This window comes from Leishmania major, chromosome 4 (assembly GCF_000002725.2).
Source record: "Leishmania major strain Friedlin complete genome, chromosome 4".
In the NCBI taxonomy this organism is placed as follows: domain Eukaryota; phylum Euglenozoa; class Kinetoplastea; order Trypanosomatida; family Trypanosomatidae; genus Leishmania; species Leishmania major.
The window spans coordinates 388965-413742 of NC_007245.2; the positions used below are offsets into that span (position 1 = coordinate 388965).

At 62.8% G+C, this 24778-nt stretch overlaps 10 protein-coding genes across 10 annotated transcripts; all 10 read right to left on the minus strand.

Moving 5' to 3' along the window:
- Positions 1-1536: 1536 nt before the first annotated feature.
- Positions 1537-2205, minus strand: LMJF_04_1010 (conserved hypothetical protein; the record flags this gene model as incomplete). The annotated part of the gene is made up of 1 exon (XM_883519.1): positions 1537-2205. One exon carries the CDS (start codon positions 2203-2205, stop codon positions 1537-1539), a length of 669 nt encoding a protein of 222 aa, XP_888612.1.
- A 574-nt stretch (positions 2206-2779) lies between these two features.
- On the minus strand, positions 2780-3406 carry LMJF_04_1020 (conserved hypothetical protein; the record flags this gene model as incomplete). Its single annotated transcript, XM_883520.1, has 1 exon — positions 2780-3406. The coding sequence occupies one exon, from the start codon at positions 3404-3406 to the stop codon at positions 2780-2782; it is 627 nt and encodes a 208-aa protein (XP_888613.1).
- Positions 3407-3562: 156 nt separating this feature from the next.
- LMJF_04_1030 (conserved hypothetical protein) lies at positions 3563-4147 on the minus strand (the record flags this gene model as incomplete). Its single annotated transcript, XM_883521.1, has 1 exon — positions 3563-4147. The coding sequence occupies one exon, from the start codon at positions 4145-4147 to the stop codon at positions 3563-3565; it is 585 nt and encodes a 194-aa protein (XP_888614.1).
- Positions 4148-6341: 2194 nt separating this feature from the next.
- On the minus strand, positions 6342-7499 carry LMJF_04_1040 (acyltransferase-like protein, copy 1; the record flags this gene model as incomplete). The annotated part of the gene is made up of 1 exon (XM_883522.1): positions 6342-7499. One exon carries the CDS (start codon positions 7497-7499, stop codon positions 6342-6344), a length of 1158 nt encoding a protein of 385 aa, XP_888615.1.
- Positions 7500-9278: 1779 nt separating this feature from the next.
- On the minus strand, positions 9279-10349 carry LMJF_04_1050 (acyltransferase-like protein, copy 2; the record flags this gene model as incomplete). The annotated part of the gene is made up of 1 exon (XM_883523.1): positions 9279-10349. One exon carries the CDS (start codon positions 10347-10349, stop codon positions 9279-9281), a length of 1071 nt encoding a protein of 356 aa, XP_888616.1.
- A 1172-nt stretch (positions 10350-11521) lies between these two features.
- Positions 11522-12979, minus strand: LMJF_04_1060 (hypothetical protein; the record flags this gene model as incomplete). The annotated part of the gene is made up of 1 exon (XM_883524.1): positions 11522-12979. The coding sequence occupies one exon, from the start codon at positions 12977-12979 to the stop codon at positions 11522-11524; it is 1458 nt and encodes a 485-aa protein (XP_888617.1).
- A 530-nt stretch (positions 12980-13509) lies between these two features.
- Positions 13510-13899, minus strand: LMJF_04_1070 (conserved hypothetical protein; the record flags this gene model as incomplete). The annotated part of the gene is made up of 1 exon (XM_883525.1): positions 13510-13899. One exon carries the CDS (start codon positions 13897-13899, stop codon positions 13510-13512), a length of 390 nt encoding a protein of 129 aa, XP_888618.1.
- Positions 13900-14638: 739 nt separating this feature from the next.
- On the minus strand, positions 14639-17311 carry LMJF_04_1080 (conserved hypothetical protein; the record flags this gene model as incomplete). Its single annotated transcript, XM_883526.1, has 1 exon — positions 14639-17311. One exon carries the CDS (start codon positions 17309-17311, stop codon positions 14639-14641), a length of 2673 nt encoding a protein of 890 aa, XP_888619.1.
- An 843-nt stretch (positions 17312-18154) lies between these two features.
- On the minus strand, positions 18155-22144 carry LMJF_04_1090 (conserved hypothetical protein; the record flags this gene model as incomplete). The annotated part of the gene is made up of 1 exon (XM_883527.1): positions 18155-22144. One exon carries the CDS (start codon positions 22142-22144, stop codon positions 18155-18157), a length of 3990 nt encoding a protein of 1329 aa, XP_888620.1.
- A 1883-nt stretch (positions 22145-24027) lies between these two features.
- Positions 24028-24702, minus strand: LMJF_04_1100 (conserved hypothetical protein; the record flags this gene model as incomplete). Its single annotated transcript, XM_883528.1, has 1 exon — positions 24028-24702. The coding sequence occupies one exon, from the start codon at positions 24700-24702 to the stop codon at positions 24028-24030; it is 675 nt and encodes a 224-aa protein (XP_888621.1).
- Positions 24703-24778: the final 76 nt, after the last annotated feature.

The window sequence follows — 24778 nt, forward strand, 5'->3', positions numbered from 1 at the left end:
TACTTACGTGCCGGCGCGTCCAACACAGAGCGGGCGGAGACACTCTCACGCACGCAATCAATCACAAGCTCGAGCTGACACGGTAAATACGTGCGTCCGTGTAGGCGTGCACGCACGCCTGGCGTCTGCACGATGGTTGATGAGCAAGCAAGCGGCAGGGATGCGCTGACAAGAGAACACTGGCGTCTGCTCAAGGACGCGCGTTGACTAATAGGAAAGGGGGGGGGAGAGAGAAGAATGGAGGAGGGAGGAGTGCGTGTGCGTGTTCCGATAAAGCAGCCAGACTACACCGAGGGATGAGGGAGAGAGACAAGAATGGCAAATGGAGGGGGGGGAGGAAGGGGGCGTGCAAGGAGCGGGCTTTACAAAGAAAAGGCGGTAAGGTGTGCAGGAGGGAAGGGAAGGGGGAGCGGGGGAGGTGGGGAGCGATAAAGAGGTCGCGCTCAACACGACACGGAGCCGAAGGCGAGCACACACAGACACAGACAGGCAGAATGGTAGGTGAATGAAGTCGGGGCAAGAGAGAGTGTCGGCCGCAGCCGCCAGCAAGAGCACAGCAGGCGGTCTGGAATGGAGTGAGGGATGCTTTTAGCTCGTACGGAAGCGTTGATGGACAAAACCATGCGCGTGCATGTGTCGGGTGGATGGAGAAGTAAGTGTGAGAGGGAGAGAGGGAGGTGGGGGCGTGTATGCGGCAGCGGTGGTGGTGGTCCAACGGTTCCTGACGAAGATGTACGCGGTGGGTGATCATTGTAGAGCACACCATCAGAGTCCAACGAGGAGCACGAGGGACAGAGACGGGAGAAAGAGGCGAGAGACGCGTGAAGGGGCTGCCCAGTACAACTCCACATGCACGACAGAGGCGAGGGGCCGACACTGCCCAGAAGTGCACGCACCCGTTACGCGTCTCGTTCTCCCACCGCGGCTTTGTGCCGCGGGTGCACGGCTGATCTCCAGGCGCGGGGCGCTTCGCCACACGCCCTCTCTCGCCAGTCGCAGTGATCCGCGTCGCAGTCGTGGCACAAGTCAGGATCTCACTTATGGAGGTCGACACCCGCCCTCGTTGGCGCGCACACACACAGACGTGCAACGTGTGATTCAGCGTTGCCCTTCTCTTCTTACCCAGTCGATCTCCATCAACACACAGCAGCATGCATACCGCAGCCACCAGTTGCTGCAACGACGGCACAGCGCTGGCAATGGCAAGCTCCGCTTATCGCCCGCTTCAGTCTTAACGGATGCCATAACCGCAACCATACACACACACGCACAAACTCACACAAACACGCACGCGCGCAGAAGAAAAGAGGGGTGATGGGGCAGAAGCCCGGGGGGGGGGCGAAGCAGATCGCTTTAGCACGAGCAGGCCGTGGCAGTGGAAGGAAGGAGTGAAGGAGGGCGCGGGAGGGAGGCAGGCAGGCAGCGAAAGAGAGAGAGAGGTAGGGGGTGGGGAGAAGGCGTGCTCGTCGTCCTTCAGTGCCCATACGTGCCTCTCCGCTTCACTCTCTCTCTCTCTCTCTCGGCTCCGCACTTCTCCTATTTTTTGCGCTTGCGAATGACGTAGCGATCCACCGCGGCCTTCCCGCCCTTGTCGTTGAGGCGCGAGAAGGTGTCTGCCGTCATCGCACGCTTTACCTCGGCACGCTTCGGGAAGTACGGCCTTGCCTTTCTGCCGGCCTTCACAGCCACCACCTCCTTCCGCAGAAGCTCCTTCTTCACGCTGGATCGCCGATCCTTGACGGAGGCATCGCGCGTCTTGGACACGTACAGCTGCGAAGCGCGCTGAAGCTGCTCAAGTTCCGCGTAGAGCCGCTGTGGCGGTGTCAGCTTCATCTCCCGCAGCTCGCGCTGATGGTCCTCGCCGAAGACCTCCTGCTCGTAGTCGGACAAGTCGTACTCGTCGAGGTCCTCGCCGGCCTCCTCCAGCTCGCAGCGGCGAATGACGCACCTGAGGCACTGGATGCGGAAGCGCCGCTCCGCCTCTTCCTTTGCCTCCGCCTCGCGCAGGAAGCCGTAATTCTGCTCGAACATGCGTCTATCCGCGCGTCCGAACATCGGGTCAAAACGTGGGTCAGCACGCCGCTGCGCCACCGCGCACGTGGCAGACGATGCGGCCTTGACGCTGCGGCCGGCTCCACGCGACGACGTCGTCCGACGCGGCCGCTTATGTGCGTCATGCACCGGTGGAGGGCCGTCGTCGCTCATGAGGGACGATGGGCTGTCGAGGTGCCGCTAAAGAGATGCAAGCGACGACGAGGCACAGAGGGAAAAGGAGGGGAGGGAGAGCGGATTAATGGTTGTTTTCCGCGCAATGCCGCACGCGTGTGCGTGTGCGGACGCCGTTTCTTCTTGCGCCTTCGTGGCAGTGACGCACTCGCCGGCGCGCACACGCACAAACACACACGGAAGCCCGGTGGATGAGGCAGAGAGATCGGTGCGTGCGACCTTGTCTGCATATGCGGGGCATGTGGAGGAAGACATGAGCGAGCCCTCCGCTGCTGCCGCTGCCACCGCGACCGCGCGTCGCTGCTGCCCACATCGGCACCACCGCTTGCTCTGGCATGAAGGCGGTATCGCCGACGTTGAGTATCGTGGCGCTAGGACCGTGAGGGGCGAGGGGAGGGTATCGCATTCCTTGGTTTGTTGTGTTTGCCTCGGCACTCCGGTTAGGTATCAGAGAAGAAGGAATATCGCATGCGCATAGGCGCACCGTCGCGCACGTCACGGAATGCCCTCAGACCGTCGAGTCAACAACATCGTCATGAGAGCGGCAGCGGCGTCACGTCATGCAAACACATATACACACATATATATATATATACATACACCATATACATGCAGAAGCGGCGTCACGGTGAGCGAGGGTGGGAGACACGGACAACATACTTCTAGGAGAAGAGCGGAAAGGGGGCGCGAGAGACACCCACTGCACACGCACGCACGAAACCACACACACACACACACTCTGTGTGTGTGTGTGCGTGTGCGTGTGCGTAAGAGAAGAACAGATATAGGTAAACAGAAAAGAACAAAGGAAGGGGAAGGGGAAGGGGGGGCGGTGGTGGTGGTGGTGGTGGTGGTGGTGGATGCAGCATGCAGACATCAACGGCACAGATACACACACACACACACACACACACACGTACACACACACACACACACACACACACACACACCGAGCTGCTGCACAAGCGAGAGCATGCGAAGCGTAGCGAGAGAGGATGGTGCGGGGGAGTGGTGGCAGCCTACGCTCCCAGACGGAGGAGAGGCACGAGGGGATGGGACCTCTGCCCGCCCTGCTCTCTCCATAGCAGGCCTGCTCTTTACCGAAGGCCGTCTCGAATGTTTTTGTGACGACGGCCTGCGCAGACTGTCGCTTCAGTGCCCTTTCGCCCTTGCGGTGCATGAGGCGAGTTTCCTGCAGCGGCGGTTTCGCGGCGTAGACGCTGACGAAGGCGAAGACATCGGCCACACCACCCTGGAAGCTACTTTCGTCCTCATACGCATTCACGCATGGCCGGGGGGCGCGCTATGCCCTCGAGGCCTCGCTCACTCACGAGCTTCAGACGTTGGGCTCACGGTGTGACTTGGAGCCCGTCGGCGCGGCGGAGGTCTTGGTCTTCGCGTTGCTCCTGGTGCCTGGGGAAGTCCCTCGCACCGCCGCGCTCGATGTGCGGCCGCCGTTGCGCCGATGGGGCTCCTCCTCCGGTGCCTCCTCGAACTCGGGCATACCTGCCACCATGCTGACCAGCAGTATCAACGCACCAAGCGCAATGGCCACGGCGCCGGCGATGATCTCGACCGTCCTGGTGCCGAGCAGCAGGACGCCGAACAGGATGTAGAAGACGCCACGTGGGCGGTAGTAGAGAAGAACGTGGAAGTATTTCATCCAAACAAACAGGACTCCGTTGAGCGATGAGAACTGCAGCACCTCTGCGGAGAGGGCGAGCAGGCTGAAGATGAGGCAGTATACACCCAAGAACCCCACGTTTACGGTGATGGCGGAGTGCAGAAAGCCCAGGATGACGCAAATAAAGGCGAGCACGACGACGATGATCGACATGATGAGAAAAACGACTGGCCAGCTGCGATGGCAGCACGACTGCCGTGACGGCGCCCGCAACTCTCCATTGTGAGTCCCGCTCATGTTGCGCGCGCGCGGTGAGGTAGTGACAAGGAGAGTGAGAGAGAAAGGTGAAGTGCGTGTGTGTGTGTGTGAGGGCACGACAGGAGTGTAATTTAAGCAGCTTCCTTTCGTTTTTCTTGGTTCCCGCTTCGATCGATTTCTTTGGACGAACGCGAGAGGTCAAAGCACGCTGATAGCGGAGTTCGCGGTATATACCCTATACCCTCGCTCTTGGGGTGGTGGTGGTGGTGGTGGTGGCTGCTGGCCTATGGCAGAAGTGATGGTAAGCACTGGGGAGGGGGAGGGGCTTGCGTAAACGGATGGGATGGGCTGTAAGCGGCAGGAGAGCATCAGAAGATGAGTGAGGCGGTGGGCCGCAGCGTCGGCGGCGGCGAGAGAGCGAGGAGCGAAGGGGGCAGAGATTGCAGGGGAGGAGAGATGGTGGTGGTGGTGGTGACGATAGGGAGGACAGCCCAGAGGCAACAGTGCACACACACACACACACACACACACACACATACACACGTGTGTGTTCAAGCTGGCATTCTTTTCCTCTCTGTGGTTCACGTGTACATCGCATGACCACATGCTCACCGGCGATGCGCTGCGGCGCCGACGCCCGAACAACAGCGAACGCGCCCGACACACAAAGACGGAGTTGATGCGCTTGTTCTTGTTTTTCCCCGCCTGATCTCTGCACCCGCGGGCATTGGGGCGGTGATGATGGAAGTGCCGCTTGCGACCTCGAGAGAGAGCGCGTGAAAGGACGGCGATGCGCGTGCGCTGAGGTAGTTCCTGGAGCAGGAGTGCTCTACTCGGAATGGAGAAGAGGTGAGAGAAACGATGGATAGCAACAAGCAATAAGTGGGAGGCGACGTCGCTGCCCTCTCAGCGGCGTGCGCGTGCGCGTGTGCTTGCCGCGACAAGCTCCCCTCTCCCCCAAAGGAGGGCAGCAAGATAAGTAATAAAAGTGAGAACACCGAACACGAACGCGCGTGCCCCTCGCAGCTTGACAGAATCCACAGAGATACACAAACCAACGCAGAAAACGAAGGAGAGTTGCCCTTGTGCGTCAACACCTGCATGCATCGTCTCTCATCGCGCCACGTCCTTTCCTTCCCTTTCCTCGTACGCACACACAGACAGCTAAGGTCGACGATGCAATGGGCTTCAAATCCACCCGATGCGCCTGAGCGAACATGAAGGGAAGGGAGAGGCAGAGGGCAGTAGGACACGTGCCTGCACCGGACAACGCGTGCCATAGGAGTGAGAGAGAGTGCGCACATGCGCACATGGCACATGATAATGCAAAGAATGCATCGCATCCAGCCGTACCAGCGTCTGGGGGTGGGGGGATGGTTGAGGGAGGAAGAACGGTGAGGAGGAGGGGATGGCGCACGTCGTTGATCGCCCGTCCGGCTTCAGACCTTTTCTACATCTTTCACTTGCCCTTTTGCCCACGCGCGCCTGCGCATCCCTCTCTCCTGCTCCAACGCCTCCTCTTCCGCCGTTGTCGCCTGCATCACATGCCCGCCCTTTCTCTTCTTGCCCGGCACTCAGCACTCAGCACACACACACACACATCTACACATACAAGTATATAATACGTGCGCACCTCCACACATGTACACATCTGCGCACCTCGCTACAGATTAGTGATGCTAGCGGTGCCCGTGCACCGTGACGTTGAGAGAAGGTGAGCCGCCATGCGCCAGGGCATAGCCGACGACCGCTCTACCCTCGGCCTGTCTTCAACCACGCCACCACCACAACAAGAGCATGACGGATAACATTAAGGGACGAGAATGAGAACGAGCGGATCTGCACAGGCCGAAGAGGCGCAATCACGGAGGCGTGTGTGCATGTTCGAGACAGAGACAGCAGCAGCAGATATCGAGCCTATGCATATATATGTATATATTCTACACCGCGCGTAGCAGCGTAACGGGGTCAGGTGGTGGTGGTGGTGGTGTGTGTGTGTGGGGGGGGGGCGAAAGATAAGGCGGCCGAGTGAGGAGGGGCGAAGTCGAAGCACGTAGGCGCTCAGCGATGCTCATGCGCGACAGTACACTGCTCCGTCACCGCATCGAGCGCTCCCCCTTCATGTCCCGGTTTGGGCCTGTCTCGCACGCCGTCCCTTGCTGAACCGTCCGCCGACACTCACCATACAGTGACTGCAGGGCGCAAAGCCCCCCATGCCTTACATCACTCCCCATCAGCTCTGCTTCCCCAGCGTTGGGGTTGCCGCGCAGGACGCCGTCGCCTCGGCGCTGATGGCGTCCTTGGCGTCCGTTTCCGCTAGAATCTCATTGTACACTTTCTGCATGTGCTGCTGCATTCGCCTTGGGACGTCCTTGCTGTCCTCGTGATCGTAGTCGATAGGGAAGCGGCCAACGCGTACGTGCATGTCTGTCGGCATGCCGCCAATCATCGTCCACCACGGCCATGTCTTCTCGGCACCCGCATGCACCATGTAGTAGGTTTCCATGCGGTGCTTGAAAATGGTGTGGAAGGTGCCGTAGCGGAACGTCTGCAGAACCCGCGGATTCTTATTGATGGCGCCCTCAGGGAAGAAGGCGAGGTTGCCGCCGCTGGCGATGTGGGCGTCGATGCCCTCCTGCACCTGCGCCTGTTTCTCCTTGTCCACCTCGAAGTTACCGTCCGCGTCCGACTTGAAGTACACGGGGAAGTGCCCGACGCGGTCGAAGACGCCGCCGAAGATCGGGATCTTGCGCAGCGACGATTTCATCATCGTGCGTGTGTTGAGGAGCTGCCTAAACGGTGTCAGTCCAATGAAGGCGTAGACGTCCCAGAAGGAGGCGTGGTTGCCGACGTACGCGCTGTGATGCTGACTGATGCCCTCCCACGACAGCCGCTGGCCGCTCCCATCGAGTTCAAAGCAGAGGTGCACGCGGATCTGCGGGTTAAGCCACCACACCATGCGGAAGGCCACAACCAGCGGTATAATGCACAGCCGCTGCACGCAGTACGTCGGCACACCGAGGCGGCCAAGCTGCACAACGAGCTTCGTCAGCGCCGACACCGGCAGAATTGTCAGGATGTTGACCATCAGAAACCACGCCCGCATGAGCTTGACAGGGACAAGGCGCTGGCGAAGCAGCACGTACCATATCGCGCAGGCGATCGACACGACGAGGACAGAGTTGCTGACCATCTTTCGCCGACGTCCTCTATCGCTCTGCACCTCTGCGGCTGCGTCGCTTTCTATGACGTGGGAGAAAATGTGCTGCGTAGTTTGGGCAGGCAGAGGCAGAGGCAGAGGCAGAGGCAGATGCGGCGAGGGAGTACTGTGCCGCCTGTCGACGGCGCGGGCCGCGCCGTCGACAGCCTGATGTTGGTGTGTGATACACATGCAGACACGCACACACACACACACACACACGGAGAGCAAGCTAGCAATGCAGGGGGGATAAAGACGGCCTTGCCACAGGCACCCCCCTCCCTCTCCCCCCCCCTATCCGCGTGGTGCCAAGCAGCGGTAGGCGGTGTGAGGGGGGGGGCCCGGGTCGGGGAGACACGCTCCAACCACGCTGGCACGTCGCCCGTCCATATGGATCGTACAAGCGTGTGCACGGCCGCCGGTTGCTCTGACCTCCCCCTCTCACGTCCTAGGCACCCTGACCCTGCCACCACGCGAAGTGGCCCGGCACCGGCAAGGGGATAGGATGGGGGGGAGGGGGAGGTCTGCTCGGCTTCCACCCGGAGAGTGGGCGTGCACTGGCCGCTGAGGCACCACGCGCTGCGGTGTGCGCCCCCTCCCCTCCCCCACCCGTCGTTCGGGAGAGGAGGAGGGAGTGAATCAAGTAGGCGGCTGGCGAGGGGATGAAGCGGATGGTTGGCCTGTCGCGTATCCAGAAATACAAGCCTACAGGGAACGCAATGGTGGGACGCACCTCCTCTCTGTGTGTCTGTGTAGGTGTGGGCCTCTCTATGCATCCCTCGCATACACTCCCGATAGCAGGGCCGTGCGGGGGCTCGACGAGAACTGAGATGACGAGGGCGAGTGAAGGCACGTGGATGATCCGCAGATGGATGTGCCCCTGCTTCCACACCTTCAAGACGTGTGCAAGTTGTTTCCAGCCTTGTTTGGCGGCACCGAGCCGAGAGGAGGTGAAGAGAGAGAGGGCAAAGGCCGAGCAAGCGAGCGCATCACATGGGCAACATACATGCGCCGCGTTGGCCGTGACTTCTTCGCCGCCGCCTCCCTGCCCTTCCCTCCTTCTCTCCTCCCGCTTCGATGCCACATTAGCTGCTGTCTTAGAGGGGGTGGACGTGGAGAAAGGCCGCAGGAATGTCGAGGTGCCATAGAACTGCACTCCATCCTCTCACACGGAGGCTCGACGCGGGAGGGCGACGCGGCACCCCTGCCGGCTGTGCGTGTGCGACGGTGTGACAATGAATACAGGGAAAAAGAGTCGAGGACGTGAGCGCTGGACTCTATACGCCGCGATGACAGCTGAGCGGGTGCTTCCTGCGCCCTCCGACGTGCTCCCCCTCCCCCGCCTCTGCCCGCCGTGCACCTCGGCGACAGACGTGTGAGCAAAAGCGGGTGATGAAGAAGAGAGCGCACGCCGTAAGGCAAGCAGAAACGCGAAGTGGAGCCTCGTGACAGCCAACATCGACGCGCACATGCGCAGGCACACACGCACACGCTATGTGAGCGGATGAGGGGAGCTGAAGAGCGTCGTCGACGCCTTCCTCCATAAAAATCCGCTCGCGCACAGACGAAGAAAGACGGGGAGGAGGAGGGGCCATCAACCACGTTTCTCCAGCACGAAGTCATGAGCACACAAGAATATAGGGACGCCACGAACACATCAGCGTTACGAATCAGTTGCGAACCAAGTAAGCGCCTATGACAGGGAGCAAGTAAGGAGATCATTACACATACACACACAGAGGGCGGGATCGGGGGCGTTATCGTGGCAGTGGGGTGACTAGGTGGAGAGGCAGGGTGGCGCGCATGAAGCTTGTGCTTTCCTGCACGCGCTTCGGTGACCGTGGGACTGCAGGCACCCCTTGGTGGACTGTTTTCCACTCCACCCCCCCCCCTCGTTTCCTCGCACGACGACAACGGTCGGCTCTCTGTACAACAATGCCACTTGCGGGCCGCTGAGGTTTTATGGCGGGTTTACGTCGTCGCCCTTGTTGCATGAACCTCACGAGCAGCGTGGGGCGGCGCAATGTCCAGCGTCTTTGCCCCCTTCGCCTCCAACACTGAACCGTTGCGTCGCCGCCCTCGCGTTTCCTCCGCGGCGGCTACCTCAGCCGCGATCTCGTCCCGCACCTGCTGCATGCGCATCTGCAGCCCCACCGCAACGTTTTTGCTGGAGTCCCCGTCGAAGTCTATCGGGTAGGCGCCGATGCGGATATGGACGTCGGCCGGCAGACCGCCGCACCCCATTCGCGGCGGCCACGTCTTCTCGCTGCCGACGGACACCACGTAGTAGACGCGGAGGCGATGCTCGATGACGGTAGCGAAGGTGCCGTAGCGGAACGCCTGCAGCGTCTCCGGGGTTTTGTTGACGGCGCCCTCAGGGAAGAAGACGAGGTTGCCGCCGAGGCGCAGGTGCCAGCGCATGTGCTGCGACACTATCGCCTGCTTCTCCTTGTCCACGTGGAAATTGCCGTCTGCGTCCGACTTGAAGTACACGGGGAAGTGCCCGACGCGGTCGAAGACGCCGCCGAAGATCGGGATCTTGCGCAGCGACGACTTCATCAGTGTGCGCATCTGTATTAGGTGCGACATGGGCGTAATGCCGACCATCTCGAAGGCATCCCAGAAGGAGGTGTGGTTCAGTGCGAAGGCGGCGCCGGTACGGGCGATGTCGTCCCAGCACGCCGGCTTTCCGTGCTCGTTGGCGTCGAACTGCACGTGCATGCGGATCTGTGGGTTGACCCACCAGACAGCCTTGAAAATGCAGCCGAAAATGAAGACGCAGATGCGTTGCACACACCGCCGCGGCACTCCGAGGTAGCGGAGCGGGTCGATCAGGTAGACGAGTGCGGAGGATGGAACGATCAGGGCGGTGGAGGAGAGCAGAAACCACTTCTGCATGACCCACTTCGGCACGAGGCGCTGGCGGAGAAGTGTGTAGCCGGTGCCGAGTGCGACGGCCAGCAGGGCGCCCTGCTGTCTGCCCGTCAGGTGCGGCAGCCGTGCAGCCGTCTCATGTACTACGCGAGCCACCGCTGCACCCATCTTTACCGAGAGCGAGGGAATACACGCGGTGCTGCACGTGTGTGTGTGTGTTGGTGTGTTGGTGCCCGTCCCCTATCTAGGCCCGCGAGAAGAGCAGCAGCAAGGAACACAAGATAAAGAGTTGGAGACGAGCAGCGGGAGGACACGTAGTTCGACACACCGACAGAGAGGTGCGAAGGAGGCGTGCCGACGGAGCGGAGACCCCAAAAAGAGCCGAACGGCGACAACAGGAGGAGGAGGAGGGCCGCGGTAAAGACTCAACGCGCTCGGTCTGCTTTCGTGCAAAGAGCGGGACTCCACGCCCACTCTCCTCCCCTCAAACGCCCGCCCACGGCCTTGCCACAGGCACCCCCCTCCCTCTCCCCCCCCCTATCCGCGTGGTGCCAAGCAGCGGTAGGCGGTGTGAGGGGGGGGCCCGGGTCGGGGAGACACGCTCCAACCACGCTGGCACGTCGCCCGTCCATATGGATCGTACAAGCGTGTGCACGGCCGCCGGTTGCTCTGACCTCCCCCTCTCACGTCCTAGGCACCCTGACCCTGCCACCACGCGAAGTGGCCCGGCACCGGCAAAGGGATAGGATGGGGGGGAGGGGGAGGTCTGCTCGGCTTCCACCCGGAGAGTGGGCGTGCACTGGCCGCTGAGGCACCACGCGCTGCGGTGTGCGCCCCCTCCCCTCCCCCCACCCGTCGTTCGGGAGAGGAGGAGGGAGCCTTCTGAAGAAAAGGACGAGCGCGTGTAGCGAGATGGCAACGCGTGTGTGGCAGTGAGCGACGGAAGGAGCGGCAGGAGAGGAGAGATGAAGCACGATACTGAGCCCGTGTCAGAAAACGGGAACGCCTTCGTTTGAGGGACCGGGTGGTGGAGGCGATGGCCGTTCCTACGTAATGTGCCCCGCCGTCGAGAGAGCAGATGTGTGCGCGTGCCGTTCGGCCTTTCTTTATGTTCCTTGGGCACCCCCCCCCACACACATGTACACATACATACACAGACATGCATATACCCTCACCCACCCCCACCCCACACGCAGAGGCAGCTTGTATCTCCCCATTCTCGCTTTCTAAATCGTCTCCTCTCAGCATGGGGACGCACAAGCGCCACCTCTCTTCGTAGTGCACGCAACGATGCTTGCCGACACACGCGCGGCGGTGGTGTGGGCCCGCACGAGCCAAAGTCACCCAGCTGGCTGCGGCATGCTCACCGAGGTCGCGCTTGACATGGATGAGGACGAGGAGCGGCGGTCGCTGCTGCAGCTGCTGCTGTGACCTCCGTGGATTTCATTGTAAATGCGCAGCGCGTCCTCATCGCCGCACGTGGGGCCGAGGGAGCCGAGGTTGCACACATGACCGCTGCGTGGCGCTTGTGGCCGTGCCGAGTCTTCGGAGAGGATGAATGCCGCACTGCTGGGGCTGCCTCTGAAGCAGTTCGGTGCCGCTCGGCCAGCGCCGTGCTCGCCCGAAGAGCCGTCCTCATCGTCGTCGCCACCGCTCTCGTTGTCGTCGTCATCCTCGGAAGACATCTCGGCGAGGTGAGGCGGAAACCCCTGCAGTGCCGGCACGAGGCCGCTGCTCACGTGCGCCATTGTTGGAGGCCGTTCCACTTCCTCGCCAGCAGCCACTACCGCAGGTGTGGCAGCAGCAGTGCTGTCGACCGCGGCAGACCTGTTCGACAGCGTTGGATCGAGCCGTGCGGAAGCTAGGGACGGCGTCGTCGTAGTCACTTGTCGCAGCTGCGCCTTGAGCTCCGCCGCTTCGCGAGTTCGGGCGCGCAGGGCCTCGGTGAGGCGCTCTAGTTGCCGCCTGTCTTCCTCCACATCCCTGTCAAGAATTGTACCGGCTATCAGGTGCGCCGGCGAAGACACAGGAGGCACCTCCACAGAAACGGGAGACGATGCATAGCCACCGCAGGAGCTAGGGGTTGGTGTGGCGATCGTCAACATGCCCTCATCACCTTCATTGACCGCTGACGGAGTGACGACGCCATTTTGGTCCGTCGATACGGGATCAACGTGACAGGGCGCCGACGGTGTGCCCCAATCGCCTTTCAATCGTTTAGTAGCGTCGACAACGCCACTCGCGCGCGGCGGCGCACTGGACAGACGGCAGAGACGACGCAACACCGTCACCCAGGCTGAGGCGGGGGTGAGCCCTGCCTCCGTGGAAGCAGGGATGATGAGAAAGGAGAGGGAATCGGCTGACGCGGCGGCACCACAGGCAGCGTCAGGAGCAATACGGAGACGCACGCCACTGCCGCACGCCTCATCTGCCTCCGCCGCCGGCTCGATACTGCAGGCGGGGGTGAGAGGGACGACAGGATATCCATCATCCATGGCGGATGCCTGGAAGTCATTGTTACCGTGCTCTGCTGCGTCGTGGCGTTTACTCGACGGCCAGTCCGTCTCGAAGGAGTGAGAGTCATCTTCGGCATCTTCCGTGAAGTGAAGCTGTGGGCGCGGTGAGAGACGCAGCCGGAGTCGTGCGCGATACCGCAGGCCGAGTACGTCATCGAGCAGCCACACCGGTTGAGACCGCAGCAGCTGCTGTAACGCACGCTGATGCACCACGTAGTCACGAAGGGTGAACTCGGGAGAGGGTGCGACGGACGGCGACGGTGACGCAGAAGCGTCGGACATGTCTAAGAGACGTGGAGGGAGAAAGAGGGGAAAGAGACGACCGCGCACACACACACACGCACACACACACACACACACACACACACACACACACACACACACACACGCACCCCAGCGCGAGCAGCGTCCGTTACAGGCGCGTCTTGCGAGGGGTGAGAGGACGTGCTGATCTGTCCCGGTGACGAGGCGGCGAGGTATGTCTACGAATCTGTTCGGTGAGCGCGCTGGTGAGTATGCCGGTGTGCTTGGCGCTGCTGTGAGGGAGACAGAGAGAGAGAGAGAGGGCGAGGAAAAAAAAAAAGGACAGTCAATGAAGGCGCCAAGGCAGAGGGAGGGCGGGAGGTGAGCTGGGCAGGCCACGATGGGCGAGACGATGCTGCCGCTGGCCCACCCCCTTCTGCTCTAGGTGGCACGTCGTACAGCATGCGGCGATACCCAAGCGCGGCGCTACCAGCATTCCACGAATGATGAATCCTTTCTTCATGCGTATGGGCGGGTTCAGATGTGTAACACGGAGACGAAGAGCAGCGCTACGGGTCGCGTGAGTAGGAGCTACCCATGACGCTGAGGAAGTTGTCCGATACGTACGGCAAGATGTTGTACAGGAGGCTCATGCGGTCCCGCATCACGTTGCTACTCAGCCCCATTCGCGCCTCCGTCACCTCCGCGACCGCCTCCGTCCAGGCCGAGGACGATGCCGAGGCGAGCACATCGCCAAGTCGATTCGTCTCGACCAGAAGCCGCAGTGAGGTGGTGAGCTCGTCGTTCGTGAGGCGAGCGCTCACGCGCTTGATGTCGTCGGCGGTGACGCGGCTAATGTCTGCCTTGCTGACACGAATCAGGCGCCGCTCCAACGGCAGCGACGCCGCTATGGATGATGACGACCGCGTGTTGGCGGCCGCGGAAGAGAAGGGCCACATGTGGCACGAATTCTTGCCGGCACACGGCCGTGACTGCTTGCCACCGCAGGTTCAGAAGAAGGGGGTGGAGTGTGGGAGAAGGGAGGCACGTTGGGAAGGAGGAAGGATAGGGCGCGTGGCGGCGGTCCCTCTGCACGCGCTGCCTGGCAGGACGCCGTCTCACACACACCATCATCATCATTGGCGCGCGCGCGCCGTCGACAAGCCTCGCCCAGACCTTTATGGCGCGTTAGGGCGAGCTTGAACGCAGCGTGAGCGAGTTCGCGACGGCGGTGAGGAGCAGTGAGCAGAGGACACAAGCACCTGAGTGGCCGTCGCCGTGGTTCTCGCGTCAACGGTGACCCCTCTCGCCCCGACACTACCGGGCACGTCGGATGGAACGCCGGATAGACAACGAGATGACGCATGTGTCGGTACAACAACAGCGGCCCCCGGACATCCATCGCTCACGCCGTTGCTCCCCCTTTCGGTTCCCCTTCGTCATGGCCAGTCTCAGCTGCAGGATTTTGAAAGCTTCTTGTCCATTATACCGCATCGCAGTACACACACACACACACACACACGTGTACGCAAGCGCACTGCCTCTTGTGCGCACGTTGCCAGCGTCGTTGCCCGCCTGCAGTGCCGCAAAAAAGATGGAAGGGGGGGGGGAGTTGGCTGGTTGGGGGGTGAAGGATGCTACGAGAACGAAGGAAGCGACGATAATCGGTTGAAGCAGAGCCGCTATCAGCGCACGCCCTCACTGGCGCGCCGCTTCGCCGACCTCGTCAGCATCGCTGGGAGCTACGTCATCGTCGGCGTCCTCGCTCCCACCGCTGGCGACGCTGTACCACTCTTGCTCCTCCCTGTCTTCGCTCTCGTCGACATCGTACCAGTCGCGCACCTCGCCGCCAGCCTCGTCGTCTCCAGACCCTTCGCGGGCACCGCCCCAGATGCGGTCGTGGAACTCGCGTCGCACCTCGTCGAGCAGGTTGCGCACGTACTCGTTCTCACCGAACGTCTCCAGGTTGCCCCGCAGCAGTTGCATGACCCGCTGCACGGTGGCCGGCTGCGCGCCGTCCTCACCAGCCCCTAGACCCAGCGCGGCAGCCTCCTGTGCCATGGCCAGCTCCGCAGCGTCGGGCTCGAGCAGATCGGCAGGAATCGGCGCCACACTCGCGCCCATGACGGAATCGCGGGTGATGTTGCGGTAGCGTGTCTGGCCCACACAGATGACAGACGCCGGCTCGTTGGCGTTTTCCTCACTGCCGTCACCGCTGTCGGCAGCACGGACGCCAGTGGCGGGCTCGGAGAGCATACGCCGAACGACATGCCGCAGAAGCGAGACACACTCGCTCAGCTTCCACAGCTCCTCGTGACGGGTCACGAATAAATCGGCCAGGCGGTTGTGCACGGCGGCATCCGCGGCGCTGTCAGGGTGGCCGCCTGCCTGCCACACGAGCTGCTGCCACACACTTGCCTGGGATGACGACGAGAGCGTTGCTCCCTCGGTGCCACACACGACGTCGACACCACCGAGCCCGTCCACCAGGCGAGCCGCCGCCTGTGGAAAGCGGAGCACCGCCGCTGAGAGCAGCTCCACTGCGGACGGGGTGGCCGCCAGGGAAGCACGCTGCGCAGCCGTGAGCCCGCGGAGCACCTTTGACGGCCGGCCCGCACCGCCGCTCACCTCGTCGGAGCGCTGACGCGCTTCCTCGCGTTCAATGAAGTGCTTCGCCAGCGCCCAGCTGAACGCATAGTTGGGGAGGCGCAGCACGTCTTCGGCGAGCGCGGCGTCACGCAGCGTCAGCCCCGCAGCCGCCAGCGCCTCCTTCACATCCGCCTCCTCGGACTCGGCGGCAGCACCGCGGCGAGGCTGCCTGCGAGCTGCACGCACTGAAAGGGCGCGGTGGCGCACCTCCAGCAGCCACACCCACCGCTTCGCTCGCAGCGCGGTGTAGTCGAGCAGTAATAACATGCCGCACGGGTCGTCTGGGTCGAGGGAGAGAAGGCAGCGAGCGCGCTCGTAGGCGGTGCGCAGGCAGCCGCGCTTCAGTGCCGCATGCACGCCGCGCTGCAGCACTTGAAAGATGAGCGTGTTGGCGCTGCGGTGGCATGGCAGCTGCCGCGACACCCATGTTCCGGCGAGCGTAAAACGGCGCAGCACGACGCCGACTTGGTACAGCGCCACGTCCAGCAGCTCCATCGCAAAGGCGCTCTCTCCGGTGGCCTCCATCGCGTACACGCACTGCAGCAGGGTCGGAATGTGGTAGACGCGGTTTCGCGCAAGGCAGTCGACGAGGTCTTGCACGCCGCCCAACCGCTCCTGGCACGCCTCCAGCGACGCCTGCGCGCGCTGAAAGGCATTGGAGGAGCAGACGAGGAGGTAGGCGCGCCACGCCTGGCCCCACTCGTCGCGCGCCTCTTCGGTGGTGAGGAAAATGCCCAGGGAGTCGTACGGGATCCAGCGATAGCGGTTGGGCGTTGCGAAGGCGCTGTGAACAAACTTCACCGTCATGTGATGTGCGGGGAAGAAGGAGACGCTGCCGGTGTCCCGCACGCGGCCGTCAGCGCGGCGGTGCGGCGTGCGATCGTCGCCGACGTCCTCGACTGCCTCTACGCCAAACATGCGAATCCGTTCCAGACGCGTGTCGAGCTGATTGGCGTCGCAGGCCATCACGAGTTGAAGAAACGAAGTCTCGCCAGCATTGCCTCCTGCCACCGCACCACCCATTGACGGGCCCGTTCCCGTTGAAGATGCTGCGACCAGCACCGGCCCACCAGCGGGGTGATGCTCCGCTACTGGACTGCCGACGCCATTGCTGCTCGCAGGGTCAACCTGCTCATTCTGGCGCCGAGCCAATACGGCATCCAGTAGCGCCTCCTCCTCCTCCGCCTGCTGCTGTCGCCGCTGCTGCCGCCGCGACTTCTTCCTCTCCGCCCTCCGACGCTTCTTAGCGTCTTCGGCGGCGGCGGCGGTCTCCTCCGCACGGGTCACCGCGTCCTCCATCTGTGCCTTCTTCGAACACGGCTTTGCCGTGCTGCCGTTGGTGTGCACCTCATCTTCGCTCACCTCCTCCCAGTCGTCCGTCGTCGCGCTGGTCGCCGGCGGCGGTGCTGGAGCAGAGGTCGCTGCCTTGCTTGCATCGATCTTTCCCTTCTTGGGTCGCTCTGATGTACTCGACGAGAGCGTAGGAGGGTCCGCGACGATGTCAGTCCCTGGCACCTGTCGTGCGGCAGACGTTGTCGGCATGGGGGGCGGTGAGGCAGCAGCCCCCGTCTTCTTCTTCGACTTCTTCTGTTGGCGGTGGTGGACCGACTTCCTCACCTGCATCGTCCTCGGCACGGCATCGTCGTCGTCGAAGTCGTCTGCGTCGAGGCCGGTGGCGCGATCGACGAGATCCTGTAAACGGCGCATCTGCCGAGAGGACATGATGGCCGGTGCACGCACACGGTGATGAGAGAAGAGAACGATACGTGCAGAGAGGCGGCCAGGGGGGAGGAGACGACGCGTGTGTGTGGCCTAGGGATCCTGCTAAGGCTGTCCGTGTGCGTGTATGCGTGGAAGTGTGTTTGTGTGTGTGTGTGTGGGGGGGGGGGGGCTGTGTCGGCAGAGAGGAAGCTGTCCAGAATGCCGATGCGCGGGCACTCGCTCACGCGCAAGGACACAGAGAAGAGCGACACTACGCAGTTGATATCCCTTCCTGCAAGAGAGGCGAACAGAGAAAGACAGAGGGAGGGAGGGGATGGTGGCGCAAGTACGGCATCACCGCCTGCACGTCTGTCTGCGTGTGAGGGACGTGACGCACGCCGAGGTCGGAAAGACAAGATGCGGAAGAAAAGTAGGCAGAGGTGTTCGTTTCCGTGTGTCACGGCAGACAAGGAGTGGGGTGGGGGGATGCTTACCCTTCTGCACAGCTGCGACGTGGCTCAAAACTGCGTTGGATGAGGCCATTGATAGAGAAGGCACCGTGCTTCTTGTGCTATCCAAGCACACACGTATATGGCTAACGGACAGCGCGCGAATGCCGTCAATCTAGTTCTATGCGCTACAACCAGAGAAGACACGCGGGTGGCGGCACGGAGGGAAATGAGAGGCACACCCGCCCCGCTCTGCGCCCCTCCCTTCTCCCTCCTCCCTCCTTGCCGGAGGAGAAGGCATGAGAGCAGTGCTGCGCCACCGTCTGTGTCTGTCTATCTCACTCGAACGCACACACGCACACTCGCAGAGAGAGGCCCACGCACTTCTTCATTGCGTAGATTTTTGTTTGGCGGCTCAGCGAGGGAGCGACAAGACACGTAGAGACGGCGGCCGCGCTGGGGAGCAGCTTCCATCGACACTCCCCCGTCCAGTGCTGTAGGAATACCCCGACAGCCCATCCTTCATGGAGGCAGAGCGCCGCGCCTCGTTCCAGAGCTTGCCGTGGGCCGCAACGGCCGAGTGAGAAGCCGGCGGGCTCGAAGACGACAGCGACCGCTGCGGCCGCAAACAGGGATACGGTGAGACATTGTATATGTGCTCACCCGCTGCAGCAGGCGGCGACGGTTGCGACGGCGTCGGTGGGCTTCTGCTCTGGCTGCGGCCGCTACGCTGACGCGATTGCGGGGCCTCCCCCAACGTTCGAGTCTGGACGACAGAGCCGGCGCAAGGGTGCTCCCTGCGTGGCGTGCGTGGGGGCTGATGCTGGTGCTGGTACTGCGGCTGGGGCTGAGCCGCGATGAGCGCCTCCATAGGCGGCGGGGAGCCAAGAGTAGCGGTGGACAGTCGCCTCACGTCGCCGCCGCTGCCCCAGGTTTGACAGGACTCGACAGGGACGTCGCCGTTGCGCGCCGTTGCACCGCTGTACCACACCTCCTCAGACCTTGTGTCGCAAGGCCGACGCGTCGTCGTCCGAGGCTGCGTTATGACGGGCGACTTCACGGACGCTAGTACAGCACCTTGCCGCAGGCGCACCACCTCCAGCGCCAACTGTTGCACGGCAGCAACGATGTGCTGGCGTAGAGGTGCGAGCGCAGCTATAGCGGAAGAGTTTGTCGTCTCTGACAAAGCGTTGCCAAGGTGCGGAGACGATGCTGGCGACGCCGGTGAAACGGCCGTTGATGACGCCACGTTCGCAGCGGTAGCGGCGGCCGTGGAAAGGCGTGCTGATACCAGCGACAGTGCGGTAGTTCGCCCACTTGTCGTGCGCGTGTGCGAGGCCGCACCTGCGAGCTCCTTGTGCACGCCTTTCCTCGTCGGCGTTGCCTCTGCCGACACCATGGTCACCGCCTCCACCTCTGGCGCCTCGTCATCGCCACCGAAGAGCTGCTTCTCCGTCGGCAACGCGACACCGTGAGAGTGCAACGTGCAGGAGCTGTTGCCGACGACTGCAGCATCGACCGAGAGCGGGAAGGGGGGCGCGTGGGCAACGTCGCCAATCGTCTTCAAGGTTGTTCTCTCCACATCCAGGTGTAGTGCAAGCTGTTCTTCTAGTGTTGCGCAGCGGCGCTTGGCAGCCGTCGTCGCCCCTGCCGAGGCCCGCAGCTTCGTCTCAAGGCTTGAGATGTGCGCTTCCAAGGATGCTCGCTCCGTCTTCCACGCCTCCGCGGCCGTCCCGCGCGTGTGGCTCTCTTCCTGCTGCTGCTTCAGCAGCTGGGCTGCCTCACGGGCGTGGTACGTCTGCAGCTGCGCAAGGGCTGCCTTGTGCTTCTCCTTTAGCGCATCCAGCTCATCCGTAAGAGCTGTCTGCGCCGCCGCGTGATCGCGGAGTGCAGTCGCCTGACGTGCACCCTTGGCCTGCTCTCTGGCAAGGGCGGACTCCGCAGCGTCTTTCAGCTGCGCCGCCTCCTCCGCAAGGGCCGCGCTGCGCTCGGCGGCCGCCTTCGCCGCCGCCACCGCGTCCTCGGATGCTCGCTGCTTAGCCGTCGCCGCCGCACACGTCGCCTTCAGCTCCGTCAGCTGCGCCTCCAGCTCCTCGCGCACAAGCGCAGCCGTCTCCACCTGCGTCTCGCACGCCAGTCGCTGCTTCTCCGCGGCAAGCACCTCGCGGCGAGCAGCGTGCACATCCTCCTCATACTTCTTCATGGAGAGCGTGCGCCACTGGCACTCCGCCTGCGCCTCCTGCAGCGTTCTGTGAGCCCGGTCAAGCTCCGATTTGAGGTAGCGGCAGGCCTGCTCGAGCTTCGCTGCTGTCGCGCCAGATCGGCCAGCGCTGCCCCTGGTGCCTGCGGGAGTGACGTCACCCCCAGGCGACGACTTCCGCCTCTGTGAGGGGAGAGACAAGACGTACCGGTGGATCTCGCGCAGCAGGAGAAGCGCTTGCATGCTTTGACGGCGCAGCTCGGGCGAAAGGCTACTCGCAGAGGCGCTGCCCTTGACATGGTTTGTCGGTGCCTCCCGGGTCGCCACACGCGCTGACTGGGGCGGCGACAGCGTCCGCGCACGCCGCTGGCCAGGAGCCGCCGCGGGTGGGAGGGGCGATGACGCGCGGTGGGCGCGAGGCTTCGGGGATGCGGTGCTGCAGTACGCCTCCCTCGCAGTCGCCGCTGCAAGCGAGAAAAGACGTCCGTTTTCTGCATCATCGTCGTCTTCCGAGGACGACAGCTCCAGCGTGCGCGTCGCCGAGCCCGAGCGCGAGTGAGACTGCGAGATCGCGGAGCAGCTAAGCACATCATCCGCGTTCTTATCGTGGTCGTCCTCGTACACAAGCGTACTGTTCATGTGATCTCTGCGCCGATTGGCAGGAAACTGGCAACCGCTGCGTAAGGAGAGTGCGGAGGGCGGCGGCCTTACACGTCCCGCACCGTCGGTCCTGGAGGAAGCACGTTGCTTCAGGATGAACAGCACATCCTGTAATGACTGCACCACACGTCCCTGGTCCTCTGACGCCGCCTGCAGCGTGTGCCGCGCCACCTTCACCTCATCCTTGAGCGCTTCCCTCTGCTGCTGAAGTTCGGTGACGCGGTGCATGCGCCGTCGGCTGTCGTCCGTCTGCCGTTGCAGCGCGTCACGCACGCTCGTCAGGGCTGCCTCGGCCTTCTCCTTCTCCGCAGTCACCGCACGCACCTCCGCTTCCTGCCGGTCAGCGGCCTCACGCAGCCGTGCAGCCTGCTCTGAGATGGTGGCGTCCCGCTCACGCAGGGCACCCTCCATCGAGGCCATGTTCTGCGCCAGCTGACGCATCCGAAGATGGATGTCGGCGTACTCGTCCTCCGTTTCAGCAGACGCCTTTGCGGCACGCTCTCGCAGCGCGGTGAGCTCGTCGTCCTGCTCCGCCACGCGCGCTTCCATCTCCTGTAGCTCCTTGCGCGCCTGATGAAGCTGCGCCTCGAGCGTGCCCTGACGTTTCTCATAGCGTGCGCGCTGCGCCTCCCAATCAGCCCCCACTGCTTTCACGAGCATGCGCTGCTCCTCCTCCTGCCGCTGCTGCTGCTGCGCATCCCTTGCGTGGCACAACTCCACCTCCAGCCGCTTCATGGAGTCCTGCTGTGCCTGCTGCGTCTGGCGCGCCTTCTGCAGCGCGCGTCTCAGCTCCTCGCACTCCCCTGCTGCCTCGGTCAGCTTCTCCTGCAACGTCGCCCGGTCCGCGCACACGGTGTTGTAGGCCTCGACAAGGTCGGCGTAGCGGCTCGCCTGTTCCTCCACCTCCTTACTTACCTGCCGAAGCACCGCCTCCTCCTCGGCATCGCGCTCCTTCTCGTAGCGGCGCAGAGCTGCGGCGACAACGGTTTCCATCTCCGCATGCGTCACGAGGACCGCCGCGTCGGCCTCGCCATCATCATCTCCTGCCCGCTCTTCCCGCATCCGCTCCTTCTCTGCAGCGATGTCGCCCTGACGGCTACCCTTCGCAGCAGACTGCGGCGCTGACGACACCGGGGTGGGAGCGTGGGAGCCCATAGAAGGCGTTTCGACTGCTGGAGGCAGCGGCTGCCGGGCAGCCTCCACATCGGCGTAGAGGCTGCGAGACGGTGAGGCAGGGGCGAGCGTCGTGGCAACTGATGGAGGCGGCGCCGTGTAGGCATCCCCATCGCAGCCAGCATCGGCCTCGTGGTCGTCGAGGTCACTCTTGTCGTACAATGCGTCCTCTATGTACCGCTGCCGATGGGGAGGGTGCTCAGCAGGTGGTCGCAGCATTGCCCCAGACGCGGGGGTGGGCGGACGGTCACGATGTCGATGAGGGCGACGAGACTTGGCGGAAGGTCGAAACTGTAAAGAGGCCTCCCGCGCGTCCTTGCCGTGCGGTGACAAGAAATCCAGCGCACTGGGCTCTGCACGCGAGTTCACCATGGTGGCCGACGTCGCGCCGGCGGATGCAGCAGCACCAGCGGCAGATGGCGCACTTGCCAAGACACTCCGCACGGCAGAGTGTGCCTGTGACGACGCCGACGTAGCGGCAGGAGCCGTGGTGTAGGTGACGGAAAAGGATGAGGCAGGGGCGGCGGCTGGACGCTTCACGGAGCTTCCACCAGTTGGCCCACGGAGTCCTACTAGCTCTGGGGAAGTGGTGTCCATCAGCATCTCGAGAGCAGAGCGTACAACGCGGCGGCCGGAGTTTCTCCCGCCGCTGCCGCTGTGCCCTGCCCCAGCAGCTGCGGCGGTGGTCGATGACGTGCGACTTGGTGTGGTGAAGGCTGACATGAAGCAAGGAGTAAAGAGGACTCTTTCTCTCACTGTGTCTCCGTGTCTGTGTGTGTGTGTGTGTGGGCGAGGGCGTAGCTGGCAGGGAGCTGCACTGAGAGCTGCAGGAGCTGCCGTAGTGGTACAACTACGTGTATCAGTGGTCTATCGGTGTGTTTCGGACTGGCTGGAAGGTGTGTATGCTTGCATGTATGCTCGTATGTGTGCGGGTGTGTCTAAGAGCGTTTTCCTGTACTTTCTGGAGAGTCCGAGTGCAGCAGCGTTTTCCTGTGCGTCGCTGACGGGCACACACTGGCGATCTCCTCTCCCCGGTACCCTTTCGCGCGCCGCACGTCCCTTCCCAGCCGGTGCAGCAGCTGCTGAGGCCGGTGCGTGTGCGTGATGGAGGGAGGGAGAGAGAGCAGACCGTACGCGATGAAGCAAATAACAACAAGGGTGGGGGAGGGACGTAGAGGCGGACCGCCAGAGAGGCCGCGGGGGCACGTGCATGATACATTTCATAGGCATGCAACGGGCATCAGCGAAAGAGAGGAAGCACCGCGGCCGCCTGCGTGCTTTGAGGGCAGCCACACGACCACCAGCGGCACCGCCTGCCTCGCACCCGCTGCCATCGCCGCCGCCCGAGTGTCGCACGTCAGTGCGCACGTTCGAGGCCGCCTGTCAGTCGCAGAAACAGGAGGGATGACGGGGTCGCGTATGTGGAGCTTCGTCTTTGTCTCACACCTCACCTCAACGGTGATCGCATCAGCAGCCGCTAAATACGGCGGACGGGGAGGGCCCGGTGCTGTGCAACTTGCTCGCAGCGAGGAAAGCAGAAAAGCATGCGTTCTCGCTCGAGTGTGTGCGTTAGGGCGGGGTGGGGGTGAGCAGCAGGGGTGCAGGACGGTGTTGGCATACTTACCTTTGAGAACGTTCCCCCCCCCTCCTCCTCTCCCCCCCACACACTCACACATACAGAGAGGGAGAAAACACTGAGGCTGCCTCCGCCCACGCGATGCAGCGCTTCCACGCTCGTATTCACTCTCGACAAGATGGAGAGCGAGGGGGGGGGCGGAGGTCTCTGTCAGGGGAACGATACGCTGCTCGTGCTCCCACGCCCCATCGGGGGCGCACATGTGTGCATGTACGAGCGCGAGCAAAAACACGGACGCTGAGGAGAGTCATGTATGGGGCGGCGGCGCCTCTCGCGGAAATGGGGCATCGATGGCGACAGTGTAGCCCATCTAGATAGGCCTGCAGATGCCACTGTGTGTGTGTGTGTGTGTGTGCCTGTGAGCAGCCCGGCAGCGGAGGGAAAGGAGGCGGGAGCATCCTCATGCGCAACGGCAAAGGGACCGATACACCCCGCCCCCGATCCAGGGCCGTTGCGAAACAGTAACAGTAGTGGCAGCCGCTGCAGCTACGGAGATACTGCACGCACGTCTACGGGAAAGAAGAGTTAGAGGTGTTGCGCATGCCTCCATTCGCTGGTCACCGCCTCCTTCCCTGCCCCTCTGCTCTCCGTCTGCTACGGACTGCCGGCTCTCTTGCTCTCATACCACGCGAGAGCTAAGCGGATGATAGTGACGGCTCATCGTGTTGATCGTCCTCACGTACTCTTCCTCCACGTACGCACGTTTCGAGCCCTCTTCCTGAACAACGGCTTGTCTGGCTTCCTCCAGCACACGCCGGCTCTGCAGCCACTCCTTCTTAAACTGTGCCACGCACAGGAGCTGATCGTCCAGATCACCTGACATGATGTCGATCAGTTTGAGCCGTGCCTTGGCCTCCCGCCGCTCGCACTCCAGTCGGATAACGCGCTCCGTTTTGAAGAAGTGGTGCAGCGTTACCTCCGCCGCCTGTTGTTGCCTTGATCGGGACATGACTGGATGAAGGGAGGGGGAGGGGGGAGGAGGGTGTGTCAAGAGAGGGAGGAGAGCAGGACGCGATGAACGCTGCCTAACGAAGTTCGCAGATGTGATGGATATGTGTACCTGCGTTGGAGTCGATACCACCGCCGCCCCTGAGGTGAGCCTGTGGCACTCAACATCAACACCGGTGGCGATCCGTTGCGACACCGTCGCGCGCAGCGCGTGCATGAGGGAGTCACACGTCAGTGTGTTCACGTATGCCACACACGAAAGGAAAGGGGAAGAGCGGAGACGACAGCCGAGTGAAGAGCGTCGCGGCATGTGTCCGTTCGCGGTAGAGACGGGCTCATGTAGCATGTGCTTGTGCAGCTGATGATGTGCAGGCCTCTGTGTCCTTCACGTACAGCACACCCAACGGGGACAGCAAGGGAGG